The 23,793-nt window shown below is 46.4% G+C and overlaps 1 protein-coding gene across 1 annotated transcript; it reads right to left on the reverse strand.

Moving 5' to 3' along the window:
* Window positions 1-4,351: 4,351 nt before the first annotated feature.
* smyd4 (SET and MYND domain containing 4) lies at window positions 4,352-15,461 on the reverse strand. Its single transcript, XM_084191548.1, has 10 exons — window positions 15,196-15,461; window positions 11,886-12,030; window positions 11,664-11,753; window positions 10,340-11,492; window positions 9,527-9,817; window positions 8,567-8,736; window positions 8,182-8,329; window positions 7,705-7,821; window positions 6,138-6,261; window positions 4,352-5,867 (listed from the first exon to the last, which is right to left on the reverse strand). The coding sequence occupies exons 1-10, from the start codon at window positions 15,327-15,329 to the stop codon at window positions 5,744-5,746; spliced, it is 2,496 nt and encodes an 831-aa protein (XP_084047674.1). The 5' UTR covers window positions 15,330-15,461; the 3' UTR covers window positions 4,352-5,743.
* Window positions 15,462-23,793: the final 8,332 nt, after the last annotated feature.

The raw sequence follows: 23,793 nt of genomic DNA on the forward strand, positions 1-23,793 counted from the left end.
ATTAAGGTTTCGAGGCTGACGTTTGGCAACTCGAACCTTCAGCTACCTCCACAGATTTTCTATGGGATTAAGGTCTGGAGACTGGCTAGGCCACTCCAGGACCTTAATGTGCTTCTTCTTGAGCCACTCCTTTGTTGCCTTGGCCGTGTGTTTTGGGTCATTGTCATGCTGGAATCCACAACACGACCCATTTTCAATGCCCTGGCTGAGGGAAGGAGGTTCTCACCCAAGATTTTATGGTACATGGCCCCTTCCATCGTCCCTTTGATGCGGTGAAGTTGTCCTGTCCCCTTAGCAGATAAACAACCCCAAAGCATAATGTTTCCACCTCCATGTTTGACGGTGGGGATGGTGTTCTTGGGGTCATAGGCAGCATTCCTGCTCCTCCAAACACAGCGAGTTGAGTTGATGCCAAAGAGCTCGATTTTGGTCTCATCTGACCACAACACTTTCACCCAGTTCTCCTCTGAATCATTCAGATGTGCATTGGCAAACTTCAGACGGGCCTCCTGTATATGTGCTTTCTTGAGCAGGGGGACCTTGCGGGCGCTGCAGGATTTCAGTCCTTCACGGCGTAGTGTGTTACCAATTGTTTTCTTGGTGACTATGGTCCCAGCTGCCTTGAGATCATTGACAAGATCCTCCCGAGTAGTTCTGGGCTGATTCCTCACCGTTCTCATGATCATTGCAACTCCACGAGGTGAGATCTTGCATGGAGCCCCAGGCCGAGGGAGATTGACAGTTATTTTGTGTTTCTTCCATTTGCGAATAATCGCACCAACTGTTGTCACCTTCTCACCAAGCTGCTTGGCGATGGTCTTGTAGCCCATTCCAGCCTTGTGTAGGTCTACAATCTTGTCCCTGACATCCTTGGAGAGCTCTTTGGTCTTGGCCATGGTGGAGAGTTTGGAATCTGATTGATTGATTGCTTCTGTGGACAGGTGTCTTTTAAACAGGTAACAAGCTGAGATTAGGAGCACTCCCTTTAAGAGTGTGCTCCTAATCTCAGCTCGTTACCTGTATAAAAGACACCTGGGAGCCAGAAATCTTTCTGATTGAGAGGGGGTCAAATACTTATTTCCCTCATTAAAATGCAAATCAATTTATAACATTTTTTACATGCGTTTTTCTGGATTTTTTAGTTGTTATTCTGTCTTTCACTGTTCAAATAAACCTACCATTAAAATTATAGACTGATCATTTCTTTGTCAGTGGGCAAACGTACAAAATCAGCAGGGGATCAAATACTTTTTTCCCTCACTGTAAACTAGTTCCGGCATCATTCTTTGACAAAAACGAAAGGTTGTATATTGAATTCAAAAGAAGAAAACAGAAAGAGCGGGAGAGACTGCCAGTTCCTTAATACATTTACATTTTAGTCGACACTCTTATACAGAGCGACTTACAGGAGGAATTATGGTTAAGTGCCTTACTCAAGGGCACAGACAGATTTTTTCCCCTAGTCGGCTCGGGGATTAGAACCAGCGACTTTTCGGTTACTGGCACAACGCTCTTAACCACTAAGCTACCTGCTGTAGCCATTGGCTACAGCCAAAACATTAAGGAACTGGCAGTCTCTCCTTTTCTTTCTCTTTTTGTCTATTGAATTATGTGTAAACTGATATTTAAACACTTATCTAAAGTGGGCAGGGGGGGGGGGATTTAAACGTTTTGCCTGCTCTGTAGACAGCTATATCATTCCACTAATACAGGTCAAATAAAGGCCCAGTCCACTACTTTTGTGAAAAAATATATTTTTTTCACAAAATATTATTTTTTATTCTGATTTTTCAGGGTGTTCTGCAGCACCCATTCTTCAGCAAAGTTGACAGGAAATAATAATAATAATAAATAATAATAATAATAAATAACTAGATTGAACAACAGTAGGCAGGTTTCCCAGGTGACCCAGGTTTACGCAATGTCGCAAAATAAATCTTTGGAAACGGCAGATATAGGAGAAAGATTATCTAAAAGATCAACAACCTTTTAGCCGTTCGACGGGTGTGGATTTTTTGGGGGGTCAAATTTTCTTTATTGGACAAATGATGATGGAAACGATGTTTAAATGATGATTGACGAATCGCGTTGAAGGTACGCGTTGAAGGTACGCTAGACACACGTCACCGTGTAACTATAAAGCTCCATCCCACATTTAATTCTAAATGCCTACTGCTTGCAAAGGTTATTTTCTTAACTAGGCAAATAATGTTTCTTTGCAGGACAAGAATTGTCCTGACTTTCAAGAATGCCTGAATTGCTTCACCTTGCTTTTCTGGTTGGCTGGCAAGTTTCACCATCCAATTATTTCAGATCTACAGGAGTGCAAGTTTCACCATGGCACGGACCTTGGCGATACGTTGGCACATGATAATTATTAGAATATGGCAAATATGAGTCAATTATTGCATTCCATCCATGCTGGTTTCACAGGCTACCTGGGACATGAAACACACAGGTGGGAAGGCATACAGGCTGTCGCCAATTTATTAAAGTGCAATTAGCCTAAATGGTTATTGGAAACGCTTCAACCACTACAAAGTTATTTTTGTGTGTGAAGTCATTACGTCCAGCTGTTTTTAAAAATCGACACACGATAGTTAAATGGAATCACACCCTAGCTGGCAATTCATTGTTGCATCTATTTTCAATGCAAACTTTCTAAAGTTAATAACAAAATCCCTGGACAAGTTAAAGGAAACATAGCTAGTCAGTGAGTAAAACAGCGTGTGTATGTCTGGGGAAATCAGTAGAGGTGTGCCTATTACTCAAGACAAAACGAGTATCTTAACGGATATTGTGACAAGTATTTTTGGTAATGATCCGTGATATGAAAAAAAGTTATTTTCGGCTGCCAGCACTCGTCTCTTTCACTCAAACAGTGTGAAGCGATGTGTGCTCTAAACAACTATTGGCTAGTTCTTCTGTCTGTACAAAAAAAAGGGGCGGGGTATCGGTTGAGCCTGCTTCAACGATTGGACTAGAACAAGCCACTCTCTCTGCTCTCATTCCCCAACATGTAAGGCCTATAGTTCATACAAACGTTTCACCTTAAAAAGGCAACATAATGTAATCTTTGCCATTTGAAATAATGTAATTTCATTTGATAAAAAATATAGGATTAGGCTATACAACTAAATCACAATTGTCTTGATTTAGTGACAAAATAAAAAAACGGACATTTTATGAATATTTTATTTTCCCCTCATGATATGAAATGACCATACTTTATTAAGACACGTTGGAATGACATGAATTACATGAATTGGAAACGAAACATGTATGTATAAGAGTACGTGTAAACGTAAATTGCATTCGTAGAATTGTTGTGGTTAAAGCTAGAATCCTCCATTTTTGGACTTAGGCTGCAGACTTTTCTGGACCTTTCTTCCTAAGCACTAAAGGTCCCGAAGCTTTTGTGTGGATCACGTTCTGGTGACCAGCCTTCGCTGTGTTTTGGACACTGGTGTCATCTAGAACCACAGATACAAAAACTCTGTAATAATGTATCGTATTCTTCTTTATTAGAAACATAAATGGTGCTACAATCCAGTGTTGTGTTCGAGACCACCTAAAGCGAGACCGATTCAAGACCAAGACCGGAGCAAATCGAGACCGAGTCAAGACCCGAGGGGGGCCGAGACTGAGTCAAGACCAAGACTGGGAGGGGGAAAAGGGGTCCGAGACCGAGTCAAGACCGAAACCGAGGCCAATTCAAGACCACGATGGTAATTGTCAAATCGCCACCATAATGAGTTTAAAATGTCCAGTATTTCTGTGTTCATATTTCAGAAGAACATATGGATTCTTTAGACATTCAGAATGGTGAAAGAAATTCATGCTGAGGGAAAATAGAGCCACTCTACAAATTATTACTAACCCAAACACAGTGGGGAACAATGGGCCTTCTACGCCTTCAGAATAGAGCTAAGGATTTATATAATAATTATTATTATATTATATTAAGAATGATAATTATATTATTACACAGTGGGGAACAATGAGGGCCTTCTACACCTTCAGAATAGAGCTAAGGATTTACAAAATAATACTACTAATTCTATTATTATTTTCAATATTGTTCTGATTTAATCTCTTCAGTTTTTGTTGGAAAGGAAAGGTTTAACACCGAAGAGAAAAAGATCCAATCAGGATTTTTCTTTGGTCGTCTCTGGGGAGATAAATCTAGCTAGCTAAGCCAGCCATTGGCTATATATATTACACGTTATATTCATCACAGAAGACTGAAATATAACAAAACAGTTTGACATAGAAACACAGGATTTCCATTTACTTTTTTAAAAATCTTTATTAATTATGAAATTATGAATAATATTAATAAGATTCCACCCATGAGGCCAAAGAGGGCACTTTTGATCATTGACTGCAGGAAAGGGTTGTTTCAAATGACCTTCATCTGGTGAGTGGAACTGTGTTTTTTGTAATAATAATAATAATGTAATCTTTTTTGGTTTTTGCTCTATCTGATTGGGTGGGGCTGGCAGGGCCTGGCTCCCCATTGGGTGTCCACCCAGGCCGCCTGGCTCCCCATTGGGTGTCCACCCAGGCCGCCTGGCTCCCCATTGGATGTCCACCCAGGCCGCCTGGCTCCCCATTGGGTGTCCACCCAGGCCGCCTGGCTCCCCATTGGATGTCCACCCAGGCCGCCTGGCTCCCCATTGGGTGTCCACCCAGGCCGCCTGGCTCCCCATTGGGTGTCCACCCAGGCCCACTCATGCCTACACCTCTGATGCAAACAGCGCATTACGACTGAATTGCACATCACAAATAGCCTACTATAACTAAGACTTCGGACCAAACTTTTTTCCAATACCTGGTTTGCATACCCACCACTGTTGCCTTAGTTAGCATTTACAGGTAGATATCATAAAGGTGAAACGTCTTTCCTTTCCTACCGGCTAACTGATGTCATTCTTCTGTGCGTTGCTCCATGGAAGATCCCTCTTGCAGATTATATTCCGCTGAAACTAGGCTATGTGTGGCGGCGCGCATGTGAATACATTTCACGTGCTTTGCGATTGCGCAGGCTACTTTGTGCATGATTTCTCTATTGTACTACTTAGTTAATAAGTTGTATATCTCCACTACACTGCTTTGATACGTATCAGTAGGGAGTAAGAAGTGAATATACGTAACGCCCAGTGAAAGTGGACATATTGCGTATACCTGCCTATAGCCTCCACTACACCACTGACCCTTTGTGTTTTACATAAAGTGCACTCTCCTACACTGGTATTATGGTTGCTGTCCTTTCAGAATCATGAACCTGTCACACACTGAAGGTCCAACAGCTTCGCCGCAGTGCAAACACGTCTACAATAGATGTAAACACTGTTCAGGTATTCATGTTTCAAGAAAGGAGTGTATATATATATATATATTTGGCCTGGCGAAGCGGTTTTATGCACTTATTGAATGGCAGCTGATAATGATGAGTGTTTTTTTACTCCGCTGGTCTAGGCTGGTCTCAAGAAGAAATTAAGAGTCCTCACTGTCCGAGAAAAGACCGAGACACTGAAAATGTGGTCTCGAGACCGGACTCAAGTACTACAACTCTTGCTACTATCTCTCGTTTCTCTCTCACACATAGCTCTCCCTGCTTCCGCTCCCTGCCAGTCTCTCTGCGTGTTACATCGCCCCCTGTAGACAGTCCTCCCTGCCAGTCTCTCTGCGTGTTACAGCGCCCCCTGTAGACAGTCCTCCCTGCCAGTCTCTCTGCGTGTTACATCGCCCCCTGTAGACAGTCCTCCATGGCCTGTAGTTCCTGTACCTCAGGACAGTGGGGTCCACAGTGGAGGGACAGGAGTCTTCTGGCCCTGGACATCACAGAGAGAGCTGGGAAACCCCTGAGAGAGAGGGGAGAGAGAGAGAGATGGGTAGATAGAGAGAGCGGGGTTAGAGTGGGGATGGAGAGGTGGGTAAGGGGGAAAGAGATGTTGGGGGGGAGAGAGAGATGGTGGGAGGGGAGAGAGAGATGGTGGGTGGGGGGGGGGGGAGCGATAAGGGGAAATTATAAGTGATGAAAGGGGAGAGAGACGGAGAGGCGGAGCCAGAAACATATAGCTTTATACGATTGGCTCTCTCCTGCCCCAGTCCTCAGTGGGAGTTGTTCTCACCCATTGAAGTGTAGCTGTGCCAGTTTGAAGAGCTGTCTTCCCAGTTCAATACTGTCCTCTCCATACTGGGAGCTGATGGCTACAACACTACGCTCCAACTGGGACGCTGCACCTCGCCACTCACCTACACACAGAGAGAGAGGGGGGGGGACACAGTCACTACAACACTACGCTCCAACTGGGATGCTGCACCGCGCCACTCACCTACACACAGAGAGAGGGGGGGGGGACACAGTCACTACAACACTACGCTCCAACTGGGACGCTGCACCTCGCCACTCACCTACACACAGAGAGAGAGGGGGACACAGTCACTACAACACTACGCTCCAACTGGGACGCTGCACCGCGCCACTCACCTACACACAGAGAGAGAGGGGGGGGGACACAGTCACTACAACACTACGCTCCAACTGGGACGCTGCACCTCGCCACTCACCTACACACAGAGAGAGAGGGGGGGGGACACAGTCACTACAACACTACGCTCCAACTGGGACGCTGCACCTCGCCACTCACCTACACACAGAGAGAGAGGGGGGGGGACACAGTCACTACAACACTACGCTCCAACTGGGACGCTGCACCTCGCCACTCACCTACACACAGAGAGAGAGGGGGGGGGAACACAGTCACTACAACACTACGCTCCAACTGGGACGCTGCACCTCGCCACTCACCTACACACAGAGAGAGAGGGGGGGGGACACAGTCACTACAACACTACGCTCCAACTGGGACGCTGCACCTCGCCACTCACCTACACACAGAGAGAGGGGGACACACAGTCACTACAACACTACGCTCCAACTGGGACGCTGCACCGCGCCACTCACCTACACACAGAGAGAGGGGGACACACAGTCACTACAACACTACGCTCCAACTGGGACGCTGCACCTCGCCACTCACCTACACACAGAGAGAGAGGGGGGGGGACACAGTCACTACAACACTACGCTCCAACTGGGACGCTGCACCGCGCCACTCACCTACACACAGAGAGAGGGGGGGGGGACACAGTCACTACAACACTACGCTCCAACTGGGACGCTGCACCTCGCCACTCACCTACACACAGAGAGAGAGGGGGGGACACAGTCACTACAACACTACGCTCCAACTGGGACGCTGCACCTCGCCACTCACCTACACACAGAGAGAGAGGGGGGGGGACACACAGTCACTACAACACTACGCTCCAACTGGGACGCTGCACCTCGCCACTCACCTACACACAGAGAGAGAGGGGGGGGACACAGTCACTACAACACTACGCTCCAACTGGGACGCTGCACCTCGCCACTCACCTACACACAGAGAGAGGGGGGGGGGACACAGTCACTACAACACTACGCTCCAACTGGGACGCTGCACCTCGCCACTCACCTACACACAGAGAGAGAGGGGGGGGACACAGTCACTACAAGAATGACCAGACTACAGGCACACACAGAGACCAACACACAGACAGAGAAAGAGAAACAGAGAGACATGCACGGTCGTGCGCACACACACACACACACACACACACACACACACACACACACACAACTGTTCTCCTCACCCATAGTGCAATATGCTCTGGCCATGGCATCAGCCAGTTGTCCCTGTAGAGAATGAGTCTCTCTCAGGAAGACATCAGCCTGAGACACTGCTCTCTGTAACAACCTGACAGAATGGTCTAGAGCGAGGGAGAAGGGGAGGGGGGATAGAGAAGGGGGAGGGGGAGGGGGAGAAGGGGAGGGGGTGGGAGGAGGGAGAAGGGAGGGGGGAGAAGGGAAGGGAGGAGGGGAGAAGGGGATAAGGAGAAGGGGAGGGAGAAGGGGAGGGGGGATAAAGAAGGGGAATGGGGAGGGGAGGATAAGGGGAGGGGGGAGAAAGGGAGGGGGAGAGAGAAGGTGGGGTTAGTAGGGCAGTAAGAGAGTTCCACCTTATTTCTCACATAAACAACATTGAACTCATGGGGAGAACAAACACATTTCACAAGGAAAATGACATTACCAACATCTCCAATCACAGCCAGTCATGTACCATATCACACCTGGTCTCTCTGTCTCCAGGAGGTCCACTGCCTGCTCCAGCTGAACTCTGACCTCCTGCAGTCTGAGGTCCAGTTCTGAGCGTGACACACGATGACCGCAAGACGACCGCACACACACGCACCACCCAGCGCCGTCCACGCTGCACTGCTGAAACACAGACACACACACACACACACACACACACACACACACACACAGACACAGACACAGACATGTTGATTGGTTGATGATGAATGGGATAGTTTGGCACCATCTCCTCTGACTAGATGTTGGGGATGAATTACTAGCCCAAGTAAAACAGAAGTGGGCAGTTGGTACGTTTGACAAATAGAAACATTTACTGAGAAGAAAGATACATGCAAATAGAGATGAGAAACAACCCACCTTTAGAGGTCCCTTGCACTTCCCACACTGTAGATGTGTGTCTGGCCCTGCCCCTCCCCCTGGCCCCTCCCCCTGCTCCAGACTGCAGGCCTGACAGATACACAGGAAGTGGTACTGCTCCTTTAAGCGGCGCCGACGCTCACACAACACCATCCTGCTGCTGTGGGGACCTGAGAGGGGGAGGAAGGGATGGGGAGGGGAGGAAGGGATGGGGAGGAGGGTGGATAAGACAGGGGGAGATGGGGGGGAGAGAGAGGGGGGTGGGATGTGATGGTGAGAGGTTGGGGAAGAGAGAGAGAGGGGTGTTGGGAAGTGATGGTGAGATGGGGAAGAGAGAGTACAACCAGTTCTAAAAGAACCACAAGGTGTATAATGTTTAGGAGTATAAACATTGAAAAAGGAGTTTCAGACACTGAATCAGGAAACAGCGACAGAGGAAAATAAACTGAGGATGAAAGACTTGTCAGACTGTCAGAAAGACGAACAGACAGGACAGACAGACAGAGAGACAGACAGAAGAGAGACAGACAGACAGACACGACAGATGGATGGATGGACGGACAGACGGAAGGACAGACAGACAGACAGAGACCGACGAGACAGACAGACAGGAGGGAGACAGACAGACAAGACAGATGGATGGACGGACAGACGGACGAGACAGACAGAGAGGAGGGAGACAGACAGACACGACAGATGGATGGACGGACAGACGGAAGGACAGACAGACAGACAGACAGAAGAGAGACAGACAGACAGATGGATGGATGGAAGGACAGACAGACGAGACAGACAGACAGACAGACAGACAGAGACCGACGAGACAGACAGACAGGAGGGAGACAGACAGACAAGACAGATGGATGGATGGACAGACAGACGAGAGACAGACAGAAGAGAGACAGACAGACAGGAGGGAGACAGACAGACACAGGGTTGACAGACGTGTCTCTTCTTCACCATAACAGTGGAGGATCTCCTGTCCAGGAGAGATGTCTCTGGATGCTCTGATACAGACAGAGACCGGAGCAGAACGAGCCCCAGGACCAGTAGAAACCAGTTCATCAGTAGAGCCTAGGTCTGGTTGAGGCGAGCCCAGTTCAGGTGACACCAGGTGAGAGGTGTGTGTATGAGAGGTCCTGAAGTTGAGGCTGGTGTTGGGGCAGCAGGAGTGGTTTAGGACACTCAGTGTGGGGAATATTGCTGTGGCAATGCGCACTTCCTGGGTGGACTGCACCGCAGTAAGGTCACCTGTAAGGTCATGGGAAGGTCAAAAGGTCAGACAGGAAATCTTCTCTCTTTGTGCTTCCTGAATATGTCTACCTCCCTACATAGTCCCAAAACAGCAGTGCACAGAGAATAGGAACACATTCACCAAACTAAGTAGCATAAAGAACTTCCAACTGATCCAAAGATGATCTATTATATTGACAAGATATTCGACTGTCTGCTCTAACAATGGAAATAAATGTCTGCAAAAGGCAGAAGGCAGGCGGGAGCAGGCGGGAACATTCTAGCCAATGAGAGGGAATGTGAACAACAGCACAACTCCGATATAAAATTGTTTTCCCCAAAGTTGCCGCGATGCCACAAGCATCCACTTATCAGTATAAACGTAACAACCTAAACATTACGAAACTTCTATTAGATCAAATAAACATCACTTGGCAATTCAATTTTATGTTGACCAAATTCGACACCCTCTCATTAACCACACTTTATTCTTGTGCGGACAGATTTTGGGGCTCTCTCTGACTGGTCTAACACACTCACCTGTGTCTCTGAGCAGGCTCACTGCCTGGGCATTACATCTCAGCTGCAGCATGTGTCTCAGAGCTACACTTCCCAGAAGGCTTAGCTCCAGAGCCCAGCGGTCTCCCTCTTCCTCCTCGGGGGCCTGCGATTGGTTGCTGCACTTCCTGCTTTCACAGGCTCCTTCCCTCTCCCAGGACACAGGTGGAGGTCCCGCCTGGTGCAGCCGCAGGTAGAGCGTTGCTATGGTGACAGAGCACAGGTAGCGCAGGCTGGGGGCGTGGCCATTCAGGTGAGGCAGCAGGTGGTAGATGCTCCGGTAGGAATCACCATGGTAATAGACAGAGGGGTCGTTGACCTCAGGCTCAGTAGAGGTGGCGTCACTGGACCCAGAATTCTTCTTCTTTGGGCTGATCTTTTCTGTGACTGGCTTAGAACTGGTATTCTCGGAGCTAATCTTCTCTCTGATTGGTTTAGAATCATTATCCGCGTCTCTGATTGGTTCCCGTGCCTTCAGTACCTCCTTAACCCCCGCCTTTAATGCCACCCTCAGCGCCAGCTGTGACATCACCCCTGCAGCCCTCAGCTCGGCTCCGATTGGACACTCCCAGCGGTGATGCCACTCCCACGCGCCCCTCCGACACCCCTCTGAGCAGTAGCGAGCGTAGCTGCACCCCTCACATGGCACGGGGCTCACCGTCTCCGCCAAACACAGATGACAGTGCCTCTCCTCCGTCCCAAACACTCCCCCTGCTTTCTCCGTCTCTCCTCTTCTCTCCCTCCCTTTCCCTCCCCCCATCCCTGGTATAAGCACACAGCTGTAAGCCCTGTCCTCCATTATCACCTCTCCGGCCGCGATTCCCTGGTTGGCCAACAGGTGTCGCCCTTTCTCAGGGCTGAAGCACACAGACACACCAGGGGAGAGACGCGACACAGGAGCACTCCCATTCTGCTGCTGCCGCTGGGAGTTTGGGGACTTTGGATTCGGCTTTGTTGAGTTGGTCCTGCTACACACACCCTCTGCCTGGTTCCCTGCGCCCTGTTCGGCGGTGTTAGGCCCCTCTACCCCGTTGGGGAGGTGGTTGAGGCACTGTGCGTGTCTGTCCTGCAGTTTGTGCCGTAGGTGACTTGGGTAGCCATGGTTTAGGGCTCTGTCGATGTCCTCAAGACACTCCTGAGGAGAAGAAATACATTGGAGAAGCTCTGAAGTCAAACAATACAAAGACGGAACACAGGTATTTACACGTTCGCACAAAGGCACGAAAATACGATGTGGTGAGAAAACTGGACACGTCAGATATAAACCGATGAGATGTTGTTGTCATGTTCACCATGTTCCACTCACCCTGTAGCGCTGTAGGTGGAATAGTGCTGCAGAACGGTTGGCATAGCACATAGAGAGCTGCTCCGAGCTCAGAGACGCATGACACACACCCTGCAGGAGAGAGGGGCAAAGATAGAGAGGGGGGAGGGAGATTAGTGTTAAGGAGAATACAATAAACACACACACACACACACACACACACACACACACACACACACTCGCCAGTTACTTGTCACCTGTCACCTGTGAGTAGTGCAGAACGGCAGCAGTGTAGTCTCTGGACGTAAAGTTGCTGTTGCCCTCCTTCCGGCATCTGGCAGCTCGCTCAAGGTCCTTCTGGACAGGGTAGTCCTTAGAAATGCCCGACAGAAAGTCAACGTCCTCTTGGCTGAAAGAGGGCAAAAGAAAAACAGGCATCTTTATTTGAAGGCCATGACCAGAGCCCCCAGAGAGGAGCTATAGGCCTAATGATCATGCTGCTTTAGCCGTTTAATTATTTTTAAACGTTTATTCAGCAAGTATCCATCCACCAGAAAACTTGTAGCTGCTGTTTTGCAAAATATTGACATCCTTCCACCACTTAAAGCACTACACCTGGACTTAGCTAGAAGCTAGCTAGCTAGCAGATCGTAACGCTGTTAGCCGTAACAGGATAGATACTGTTTGGCGTAGCGCAAAGAATCTGACCAACCTTAACTTGGCGATACTATTTTCATTTTCGATTTGGCCAAACATGTATCTTAAAAAATGTCAGTGTCCAGTTGCAGGTGGTCCGTTTGGATTTAGAAAATGCTCCTTTATTAAAATAAATATTTGTTTTGCTCCATGAAGTAATCCAACAATGTGTCGCCACCATTTTGTCTATTTCAAATCTTCTCTCATTGATTGAGACAGGTGGGTCCACCCCAAAGTGGACAATGTCATGTGTAATGACGGCTAATCTTTGGGTGCTTTTTTGGTGTGATCTTCAGTCCGACCACACTAGTCACTGCTGAACTCCGTCGTAAATCGTTGAGTTTAGTCGGCTGGGAACCACTGAGCTAGAAGTTCGTTTAGGATGTTTTTAAACTCTGTGGTACAGTATTATCCAGTATAATGTATTGCTGCACGGGTTACCTTGCTAGAGCTACTATAGTGCATTGAAAATCACTTCAGTTGTCAGTTAGCTTGCAGTTCAGTCAGTCAGTAAGCTAGCTAGCCATTGACCAGCCCTTGATCAGGACTCTAAGTTCCATTACATTACACATAGGAAGGCGTCTTCTGTAGGTTTTTTTTTTGTTGTTGTTAAGAGCCCCGATGCTCAATCTGAACATTAACACTTGCGGTACGGTTTTGAAAGCATAAGGACCTTTCATATCAGCGAGAAATACATTAAAAAAAATAAAAAAAGAAGTTCAATTGATACACACAGGGGCACAACTTTGGGCTGTGAGGGGAACGGCACCTCCGTACCTTCAGGCTCTGACCTGCTGGCCCCCCTACCTCTGCGGAAGCACAGTTCCCGCTCAGCCCAGTCAAAACTGTTCGCTGCTCTGGCACCCCAATGGTGGAACAAGCTCCCTCACGACGCCAGGACACACAGGGGCACAACTTTGGTTTTAGAAGTGTGGGGGGGGGGGGGGACATCTTTTTTTTTTATCCAGTCAGATAAACACTCCAAACAGCCTACCCGACCGCTTTGAGGGGTCGTTTTGTATCACATTCCAATGACAAAACTGGGGGGGACAAAAATGAAATTTCAGAATGTGATATGGTTAGTGTTCCCACATCGCCATATCTCCTGTTACAGCGCTTGTTTACTGAAAACAAGAGGTGACCACCTGTGCTAACTAGCCATCTAGAATGCGCCAGACACCTGTGTGTAAGCATAAGAGCCAATTTACGCTTGATCCGAAAATGTAGTCGAATGCGCCTTATGGATGGTGTGACGCAATTGCGAAGCCTCCGGAGGCACGCAGAGGCCCAATTGAGCTCCGTAGGGCATCGGCGTGCGCCTCTGAAATGTTGTAATAATAATAGCTCCGCATTGACATGATTGGTTGACGGTAGGTGAGGGCGGGAGGTCCTGTATAAACACAAACCCACTTCCTTGACAACAGTGTTGCCAACTTAGCGACGTTGTCGCTATATTTAGCGAGTATTCATACCCTTCTAGCGATACATTTTCCAAAAAGCGACTAGCGACAAATCTAGCGACTTTTTTTGGTGTTATTGGAGACATTTGGAGACGCTGACGTGAAAGCACGTATCGTTCTTACTCTTCTCAACGAGCAGCGGGTGTTGCCGTGGGCCCCACCCCCGTCCCAAAGCACTCACAGGCGGCCCAGTCCTCACGCAGCGGTCCCTCCCAGCTGCAGTCAGAGCAAGAGATGTTCACCCCTCCGCGTCCAGACTGCAAATGAATCGCACATGCGGGAAGCATGCAAAAATAATAATAAACTAAGTAACTCTGCCAGTGTCTCTTTTGTATCACTTTTGCCAGTCCCAAGCCCGGAAAAAGGAGGAGGGTTGGAATTGTGACATAAAAAAAAACAAGAATCGACAGAAGAAAGTTCATTTGTAGTTCTAAACATATTTAGGGTGTTTTTTTACTCACTTGTCTCTCCTACAGCATTATTCCTCTCTCCTACAGCGTTATTCCTCCTCTCTCCTACAGCGTTATTCCTCCTCTCTCCTACAGCGTTATTCCTCCTCTCTCCTACAGCATCCATCACAATTACATGCACATGGCCAATTATGCAAATTAAGTTATGACATCATTTAGCGACTTCTAGGACAGCCAATAGCGACTTTCCTTAGCAACAGCTCTGTGCTGCGAAGCGCAAGAAGTATGAATGCCCTGACTTCTGCAGAGTCCGTAACTCAGGAAGTGTAGCAGAAGATAAGGGCCATATGTGTCGAAAGCCATATTGCAAGGATGATTATTGACATTTCTAAACAGTAAAACACTGCGTCGGGATTGTAGTTTGTCCTCCGGAGTGGCGCAGTGGTCTAAGGCACTGCATCGCTGTGCCACTAGAGATCCTAGTTCAAATCCAGGCTCTGTCGTAGCCGGCCGCGACCGGGAGACCCACGGGGCGGCGCACAATTGGCCCAGCGTAGTCCAAGGTAGGGGAGGGAATGGCCTGCAGGGATGTAGCTCAGTTGGTAGAGCATGGTGTTTGCAACGCCAGGGTTGTGGGTTCGATTCCCACGGGGGGCCAGTATGAAAAATAAAAATGTATATACTCACTATCTGTAAGTCGCTCTGGATAAGAGCGTCTGCTAAATGACTAAAATGTAAATGTAGTTCACGTGTGATAGTAAAAAATATGTATTCACTAACTGTAAGTCGCTCTGGATAAGAGCGTCTGCTAAATGACTAAAATGTAAATGTGATAGTCCTGGGCGAAGTTAATTGCTGAAAACTGTAAGGAGAAGGGTCATAGCTAGAAGGGATTCAGTTTACCTTTTCCTTACTTTAACCTAAATATCTTAACCAGCAACTTTAATTATCCTAACCTGCTACGAAACAAAAACTGGATTCCTTCTAGAGAGAGGTGCATGTACTCACATTATTTGAGACAGGCCAAAATCAAAGACCTCATCTATGTCCAACAGGGACGAGAAGCATTTCTTTTCATCAAGAGTGAGTCGGCTCCACTTCTGTTCAACATGCTTTTGCCACTCGACACACGGTAGGTCCATTCTGTGAAGCTAACGTTAAACTGTAGTTGATGAGAAACTCATGTGTGCTTCGGTGGTGTTTTCAGAAACTGTGTATCCATTTTGGTTATACAGACTGCTTGACCTCAGTGTAAATTTGTAGTTGAGGCTCAAAATCAGCGCGCAGTTTCTCTTCTACTGCAGTCAACGAGAATCCGGAAGTCGCGATGTGACGACGTCACCGACATTGAAAGCCCTCTCTCCCGGATTCGGTACACTGCGCCACGCACGGAAAGACGGTGGAAAATGAACAAAAGTTTCGTGAAATCAGCGACATTAACAGGACCAAATCGGTTTCCACTAGTTATCACACCTACAAAGTTATATCATAAAAAATTCATGAAAACAGAAATGAACTGTTTGGTCTTAATTTAAGGTTATGATTAGGCATAAGGTTAGCAGTGTGGTTAGGGTCAGGGTTAGGTTTAAAATCACATTTTAAGAAGATACATTGTAGAAATAGACGGGCATTATGACTTTGTGGCTGTGGTAACTACTGGACTGTCCAAATGTTAATGTCTATGGTCCAAATCGCGCAAAAAGCAAAAAAAAAAATCCTCCGTTTACTTGAACACAATAGGTCTATCACAAATTGTAGTATAGTGTGCCTGTTTCAAAGATGCGTTCTGTTTCTCTGGTCCTACCCTCCCATTTTCATGCAATTTTAGGAGATATTGAGACGTATTGTTGAGTTATAGTGGTTATTTGGCTGCCGACTTGCCCTGGCTATTGATACGGAGGTTTCTGCGCATCTGTGGTAAAAAAATAAAATAAAAAAAGTACGTACTACTTAAGTACTGCTTCCCGCTCATTGACATGGAGGGGGACTTTCGTGTTGTACGCTAAAGATATGGTCGACATGTTCGAACTATGCATTCAATGCCGCAAGCGCGATTTCATGTTCTTTTTTCATGTTCTTTTTTTCATGTAGCCTACAGAAAACACATGATCGACATGTTCCTACAAACTTTGTTGTCTGTTGCAACAGTATATTGAAGGCAAGCATATCAAACACAAGCGAGACACAAACAAGCAGTCAAAATAGCAATTATTTTCTCATTGTCATTGGAAACATTGGCTAGTTCTTTTCCAGCAACTCTCACTACTATATGGCAGCATAACTATTGTGGGGTTCTATTTTCTCATAATTGGATCTTAATGTGATGAATAGCTTAGAAGGAATGCATTAATGATAAACATAGGTTTGTACTATACTGATATAAATTGTTTCACATAACAGGCTGTGATTCATGTAAGGAACGTTAGGGGGTAGGACAGATAAGACTTGTATTTCTTACAGATACGAACACTGCCTCTTTGTTGTCTGTGAACCGTCCTTGGACGTAGGAACGTACAGTCTTTTGGGTGCTGACTCCACAGGCTGTTATGATAAAAACTTACGCCTGGCAACAGTGTGCAACAAGGGAGCGCCAAGAGACTGGGACCAGCCGGTGCGCCAACGGATTGGCTGAGTAAGTCTAAACCACGCTCAGTCTCTACTCTGATTGGCCAGCAGAGAGTGGGGACTATCTCTGTCAGAGTATTTGAAGAATAACTCAGAAAAATGGATTAGTTCTCTGAGTGCCCTGCGTGGTATTTCAGTGGACCCGAATATACGAACCTTCATACTTATCATACATACATTTTGCATATAATAAATGTAGCTTGGATTGAAGATCTCTTGATTCTTATTCCAATACCAGATTTGAATTACGCAATTTCTAACACTATGAAGATTATCATCACAGATAGTAGGCAGTCTAAAGCCTTAGTTGACAAATGACACATAAGGAATATTATAAAATGGATGGTTCGAGCCCTGAATGCTGATTGGCTGAAAGCCGTGATATATCAGACATAGATACCACCACTGGTATGACAAAACATGTATTTTTACTGACCTAATTACGTTTGTAACCAGTTTATAATAGCAATAAGGTACCTCGGGGGGTTTGTGGTATATGCCTATGGGCTGTATCCAGGCACTCCGCCTTGCATCTTGCCAAGGGTTTTAGACAACATTATTATACCTGCGCTACAATAATAATAATAATATAATATGCCATTTAGCAGACGCTTTTATCCAAAGCGACTTACAGTCATGCGTGCATTCCTTTTTTTGTGTGTGTGCATGGGTGGTCCCGGGGATCGAACCCACTACTTTGGCGTTACAAGCGCCGTGCTCTACCAGCTGAGCTACAAAGGACCACGCAGTGCAATGAGGAATGTATTATTTTTATCAAGTGAATATACAATTATTGTCCATAGGTTGTAAACTGCAGTGATGTAGGCTCATTCGAATAACCGCTCACACCTCCTGGTATGTTTCATGCCGAAATAACGGCATAGGCCGACAGCCTAGGCATGATCCATTTGGATCGGTTTGGCTCTATTTTCGAGAGTTTAGAAGGTCCAGAAAGGTACATTAGCAGGACACTCAAATGTTGTAGGTATATTTTGTCGAGCTGCAGCCCGGTGTTAAGATAGGCCTACTATAGGACAATATGGGCTTCTCCTTTCCGACTCCCCGCCCGTTAAAGCTGAAGCCTATTGTACATTCAGCGAGCAAGTGCAAGCGTGCGTCTCTCCTCCAATAGGCTATTAGTAGGCTATAAGAAAACAAGTGTCCAACAAGTTTTTGTAGTCTGGCTTGTCCTGGGACTGGACAGGATTGAAAAGGAATAGCTGTGGCAGCAGAGAGGCCAGGTACGTAATAGCGCAACAGAACAATTAAAGACAGACAGGCTCAAGATGTAGCCTATAGCCTAAGTTAGAAGTGTATGCATAACAGCCCATAATTCATAAGCTCAATGTTAGGCTTAATACTGCAGTGAAACTATACGGTCAATTTACACAGCGAAATAAATCAAACGTTTAGGCTATCAGATAACGAAATCATAGGTAGTCTACCCTCCCAGTCCCAGTGGGTACATAGCTCGAAAAGCTACCCTATTGTTTCAGTTTTTTAGGGACAATACATTTATCCTATCTAGGCTACAACAATACAATGTAATGAAGAATGTTATTATTGTTTTCAAGTGAGTCCAAAGCCCTAGTCTAAGCTGTAAACTGCAGTGAATAGCCATTTGAATAACCGCTCAAAAGCCTGGCGTTTTGAATGCATATTAATTTTAAAATAACTGCATCTAGCCTGCCTAATTGGGCAACCATTTGGATGAGTTATGTTTTTTTTTTTCTCTGCAGTTTAGCCTACAAGGTCCAAGCACATTAGCAGGACAGTCATATGGTGTACTCTGTTATGATGTATCAGCTAACAGAAACATGCTAATGCAGGGATTTCTCGTGGCTCTCATATGAATTATTATGATAATGCTGAAAGAGAGCGACCCGGCTCTACGTATTTTACTGGTTTGTGACTCACTGACACCGCCTCCGGTTAGAGGCGACTAAAGCACCCCAATAATTAACACGCAAAGGAACTTTAATCACACACACGAGAAGATGAACATGGAGATGTACAGTTGAAGTCGGAAGTTTACATACACCTTAGCCAAATACATTTAAACTCAGTTTTTCACAATTCCTGACATTTAATCCTAGTAAAAATTCCCTGTCTTAGGTCAGTTAGGATCACCACTTTATTTTAAGAATGTGAAATGTCAGAATAATAGTAGAGAGAATGATTTATTTCAGCTTTTATTTATTTCATCACATTCCCAGTGGGTCAGAAGTTTACATACACTCAATTAGTATTTGGTAGCATTGCCTTTAAATTGTTTAACTTGGGTCAAACATTTCGGGTAGCCTTCCACAAGCTTCCCACAATAAGTTGGGTGAATTTTGGCCGATTCCTCCTGACAGAGCTGGTGTAACTGAGTCAGGTTTGTAGGCCTCCTTGCTCGCACATGCTTTTTCAGTTCTGCCCACACAATGTTCTATATTATTGAGGTCAGGGCTTTGTGATGGCCACTCCAATACCTTGACTTTGTTATCCTTAAGCCATTTTGCCATAACTCTGGAAGCATGGTTGGGGTCATTGTCCATTCTGAAGACCCATTTGCGACCAAGCTCTAACTTCCTGACTGATGTCTTGAGATGTTGCTTCAATATATCCACATACTTTTCCTTCCTCATGATGCCATCTATTTTGTGAAGTGCACCAGTCACTCTTGCAGCAAAGCACCCCCACAGCATGATACTGCCACCCCCGTGCTTCACGATTGGGATGGTTTTCTTCGGCTTGCAAGTGTCCCCCTTTTTCCTCCAAACATAACGATGGTCATTATGGCCAAACAGTTCTATTTTTGTTTCATCAGACCAGAGGACATTTCTCCAAAAAGTACGATCTTTGTCCCCATGTGCAGTTGCAAACCGTAGTCTGTCTTTTTAATGGCGGTTTTGGAGCAGTGGCTTCTTCCTTGCTGAGCGGCCTTTCAGGTTATGTCGATATAGGACTAGTTTTACTGTGGATATAGATACTTTTGTACCGGTTTCCTCCAGCATCTTCTTTGCTGTTGTTCTGGGATTGATTTGCACTTTTCGCACCAAAGTACGTTCATCTCTAGGAGACAAAACGCGTCTCCTTCCTGAGCGGTATGACGGCTGCGTGGTCCCACAGTGTTTATACTTGCGTACTATTGTTTGTACAGATGAACATGGTACGTTCAGGCTTTTGGAAATTGCTCCCAAGGATGAACCAGACTTGTGGAGGTCTATAATTCTTTTTCTGAGGTCTTGGCTGATTTCTTTTGATTTTCCCATGATGTCAAGCAAAGAGGCACTGAGTTTGAAGGTAGGCCTTGAAATACATTCACAGGTACACCTCCAATTGACTCAAATGATGTCAATTAGCCTATCAGAAGCTTCTAAAGCCATGACATAATTTTCTGGAATTATCCAAGCTGTTTAAAGGCACAGTCAACTTAGTGTATGTAAACTTCTGACCCACTGGAATTGTGATACAGTGAAATATAAGTGAAATAATCTGTCTGTAAACAATTGTTGGAAAAATTACTTGTGTCATGCACAAAGTAGATGTCCTAACCGACTTGCCAAAACGATAGTTTGTTAACAAGAAATTGGTGGAGTGGTTTTAATGACTCCAACCTAAGTGCATGTAAACTTCCGACTTCAACCGTACATGAGATGTATGGTTCTGTAATGGACAGAAACAGAGAGATAATACAGGAGATAAATACGCTGGCCTGAATAGATATTTGCAAAGTGCAATAGAATGGGATAGAACAACAAGGACAATAGATCTAAGGATAACCTAACAACCATAGCAACACCAGATTAATGACTAGCATGGCAATAGCACAGTAAGAATAATGGCAAGGACTGTATATTATACAAATAGTGGCACAGAAACACACGAGCAAGGACTCATCATTACATGGGCTCCCGAGTGGCGCAGTGTTCTAAGGCACTGCATCTCAGTGCTTGAGGCGTCACTACAGACCGAGTGGTGCAGCGGTCTAAGGCACTGCATCTCAGTGCTTGAGGCGTCACTACAGACCGAGTGGCGCAGCGGTCTAAGGCACTGCATCTCAGTGCTTGAGGCGTCACTACAGACCCCCTGGTTCGATTCCAGGCTGTATCACAACCGGCCGTGATTGGGAGTCCATTGGGCAGCGCGCAATTGGCCCAGCATTTTCCGGGTTAGGGTTTGGCCGGGGTAGGCCGTAATTGTAAATAAGAATTTGTTCTTAACTGACTTGCCTATTTAAATAAAGGTTAAATATAAAATAATATTGCAGACAATAATAATAATAGCAATGAGAACTACATAGAATTACACCATGAGTTGTTAATCATGAAACACACACCTCCGCCCTTCTGCTTCCCGGAGAGATATTTATTTCTGTCTGCGTGATGAACTGAGAACCCCTCTGGCTGGACCGATTTCGACAGAATAGGCAGAGAGAGCCATGTTTCTGTGAAACCAAGTATGTTACAGGCCCTGATGTCTCTGGAAAGAAATCCTTGCCCTTAGCTTGTCGACTTTGTTATCCAAAGACTGAACATTAGCGAGTAATATACTTGGAAGCGGTGGGTGGTGTGCGCGCCTCCTAAGTCGAACCAGCAGGCCGCTCCGAGTGCCTCTCTTCCACCGGCGATGTTTTGGGTCAGTCGCTGGAATCAGTTCAATTGCCCTGGGGAGAGCAAACAAAGGATCTGCTTTTGCGTATTCCTCTTCGGGAAAGTTGTAATTCAATGGCTCACACATGAGACGAATGTGGCAGGGTCTACAGACAATCACGGACTACAAAAGGAAAACCACCAACGTCTTGCTTCCGGACAAGCTAAATACCTTTTTTGCCCGCTTTGAGGATAACACAGTGCCACTGACGAGGCCCACTACCAAGGACTGTGGCCTCTCCTTCTCCGTGGCCGACGTGCGTCCTCAGGGCCGACGTGATTAAGATATTTAAACATGTTAACCCCCGCAAGGCTGCCGGCCCAGACGGCATCCCTAGCTGCGTCCTCAGAGCATGCACAGACCAGCTGGCTGGTGTGTTTACGGACATATTCAATCTCTCCCTATCCCAGTCTGCTGTCCCTACATGCTTCAAGATGGCCACCATTGTTCCTGTACCCAAGAAAGCAAAGGTAACTGAACTAAATGACTATCGCCCCGTAGCACTCACCTCTGTCATCATGAAGTGCTTTGAGAGACTAGTCAAGGATCATATCACCTCTACCTTACCTGTCACCCTAGACCCACTTCAATTTGCTTACCGCCCCAATAGATCCACAGACGATGCAATCGCCATCACACTGCACACTGCACTATCCCATCTGGACAAGCGGAATACCTATGTAAGAATGATGTTCATTGACTATAGCTCAGCATTCAACACCATAGTACCCTCCAAGCTCATCATTAAGCTCGAGGCCCTGGGTCTGACCCCCACCCTGTGCGCAACTGGATTCCTGACGGGCTGCCCCCAGGTGGTGAAGGTAGGAAACAACACCTCCACTTCGCTGATCCTCAACACTGGGGCCCCACACGGGTGCGTGCTCAGCCCCCTCCTGTACTCCCTGTTCACCCATGACTGCGTGGCCAAGCACGCCTCCAACTCAATTATCAAGTTTGCAGACGACACAACAGTAGTAGGCTTGATTACCAACAATGACGAGACAGCCTACAGGGAGGAGGTGAGGGCTCTGGGAGTGTGGTGCCAGGAAAATAACCTCTCACTCAACGTCAACAAAACAAAGGAGATGATCGTGGACTTCAGGAAACAGCAGAGGGTGCACCCCCTATCCACATCGACGGGACCGCAGTTGAGAAGGTGGAAAGCTTCAAGTTCCTTGGCGTACACATCACTGACAAACTGAAATGGTCCACCCACGCAGACAGTGTGGTGAAGAAGGCGCAACAGAGCCTCTTCAACGTCAGGAGGCTGAAGAAATTCGTCTTGGCACCTAAAACCCTCACAAACCTTTACAGATGCACAATTGAGAGCATCCTGTCGGTCTGTATCACCGCTTGGTACGGCAACTGCACCGCCCGCAACCGCAGGGCTCTCCAGAGGGTGGTCCGGTCTGCCGAACACATTACCAGGGCCAAACTACCCGCCATCCAGGACACCTACAGCACCCGATGTCACAGGAAGGCCAAAAAGATCATCAAGGACATCAACCACCTGAGCCACAGCCTGTTCACCCCGCTATCATCCAGAAGGTGAGGTCAGTACAGATGCATCAAAGCTGGGACCGAGAGACTGAAAAACAGCTTCTATCTCAAGGCCATTAGACTGTTAAATAGCCATCACTAGCACATTAGAGGCTGCTGCTGCCTATTGAAATCATTGGCCACTTTAAGAAATGGAACACTGGTCACTTTAATAATGTTTACATATCTTGCATTACTCATCTCATATGTATATACTGTATTCTATAATATTCTACTGTATCTTTGACCATGCCGCTCTGTCATTGCACGTCCATATATGTATATATTCTTAATTCCATTCCTTTCTTAGATTTGTGTGTATGGGGTATATGTTGTGAAATTGTTAGATATTACTTGTTAGATATTACTGCACTGTCGGAGCTAGAAGCACAAGCATTTCGCTACACCCGCAATAACATCTGCTAAACACGTCTATTTGACAAATAAAAATTTGATTTGATTTGATAGCAACAGCAACAACTTAATTTGTAGTCACTCATCCCATGCACACACAGACTGGATAAACACCGTTCAGGTATGGCAATATTTACTCCCTTGGAGAATGTGGGTCAGGCTGGCTAGCCAATCAGGGCCTGGAGAGACTGAATTGCTAGAGCGTGCACAAGGGTGAGACATGGCTATTATCCGATTGGCTGAATTCATGAGCTAGAGGAGATATTGATCTCTCACCTAAGGGGTAGAAAGGGTGCGGATGGGTGAGAGTCAGACAGCAGCTCCAGAAAGCAAATAAACAATTGCTCACACATACCGTGATGTAGCGTCCTGTAGCGCCCTCTGCAGGCG

This window comes from Coregonus lavaretus, assembly GCF_964263955.1.
Source record: "Coregonus lavaretus genome assembly, contig: HAP1_SCAFFOLD_266, whole genome shotgun sequence".
Lineage (NCBI taxonomy): Eukaryota > Metazoa > Chordata > Actinopteri > Salmoniformes > Salmonidae > Coregonus > Coregonus lavaretus.

Coding starts and splice junctions, on each gene's coding strand:
- smyd4 (XM_084191548.1), bottom strand. CDS start 15,329: ATGGACCTACCGTGTGTCGAGTGGCAAAAGCATGTTGAACAGAAGTGG. Junction 8,737..9,526: donor GGAGATCCTCCACTGTTATG/GTGAAGAAGAGA, acceptor TCCCCCTCTCAG/GTCCCCACAGCAGCAGGATG. Junction 5,868..6,137: donor GCACAGCTACACTTCAATGG/GTGAGAACAACT, acceptor CCTCTCTCTCAG/GGGTTTCCCAGCTCTCTCTG.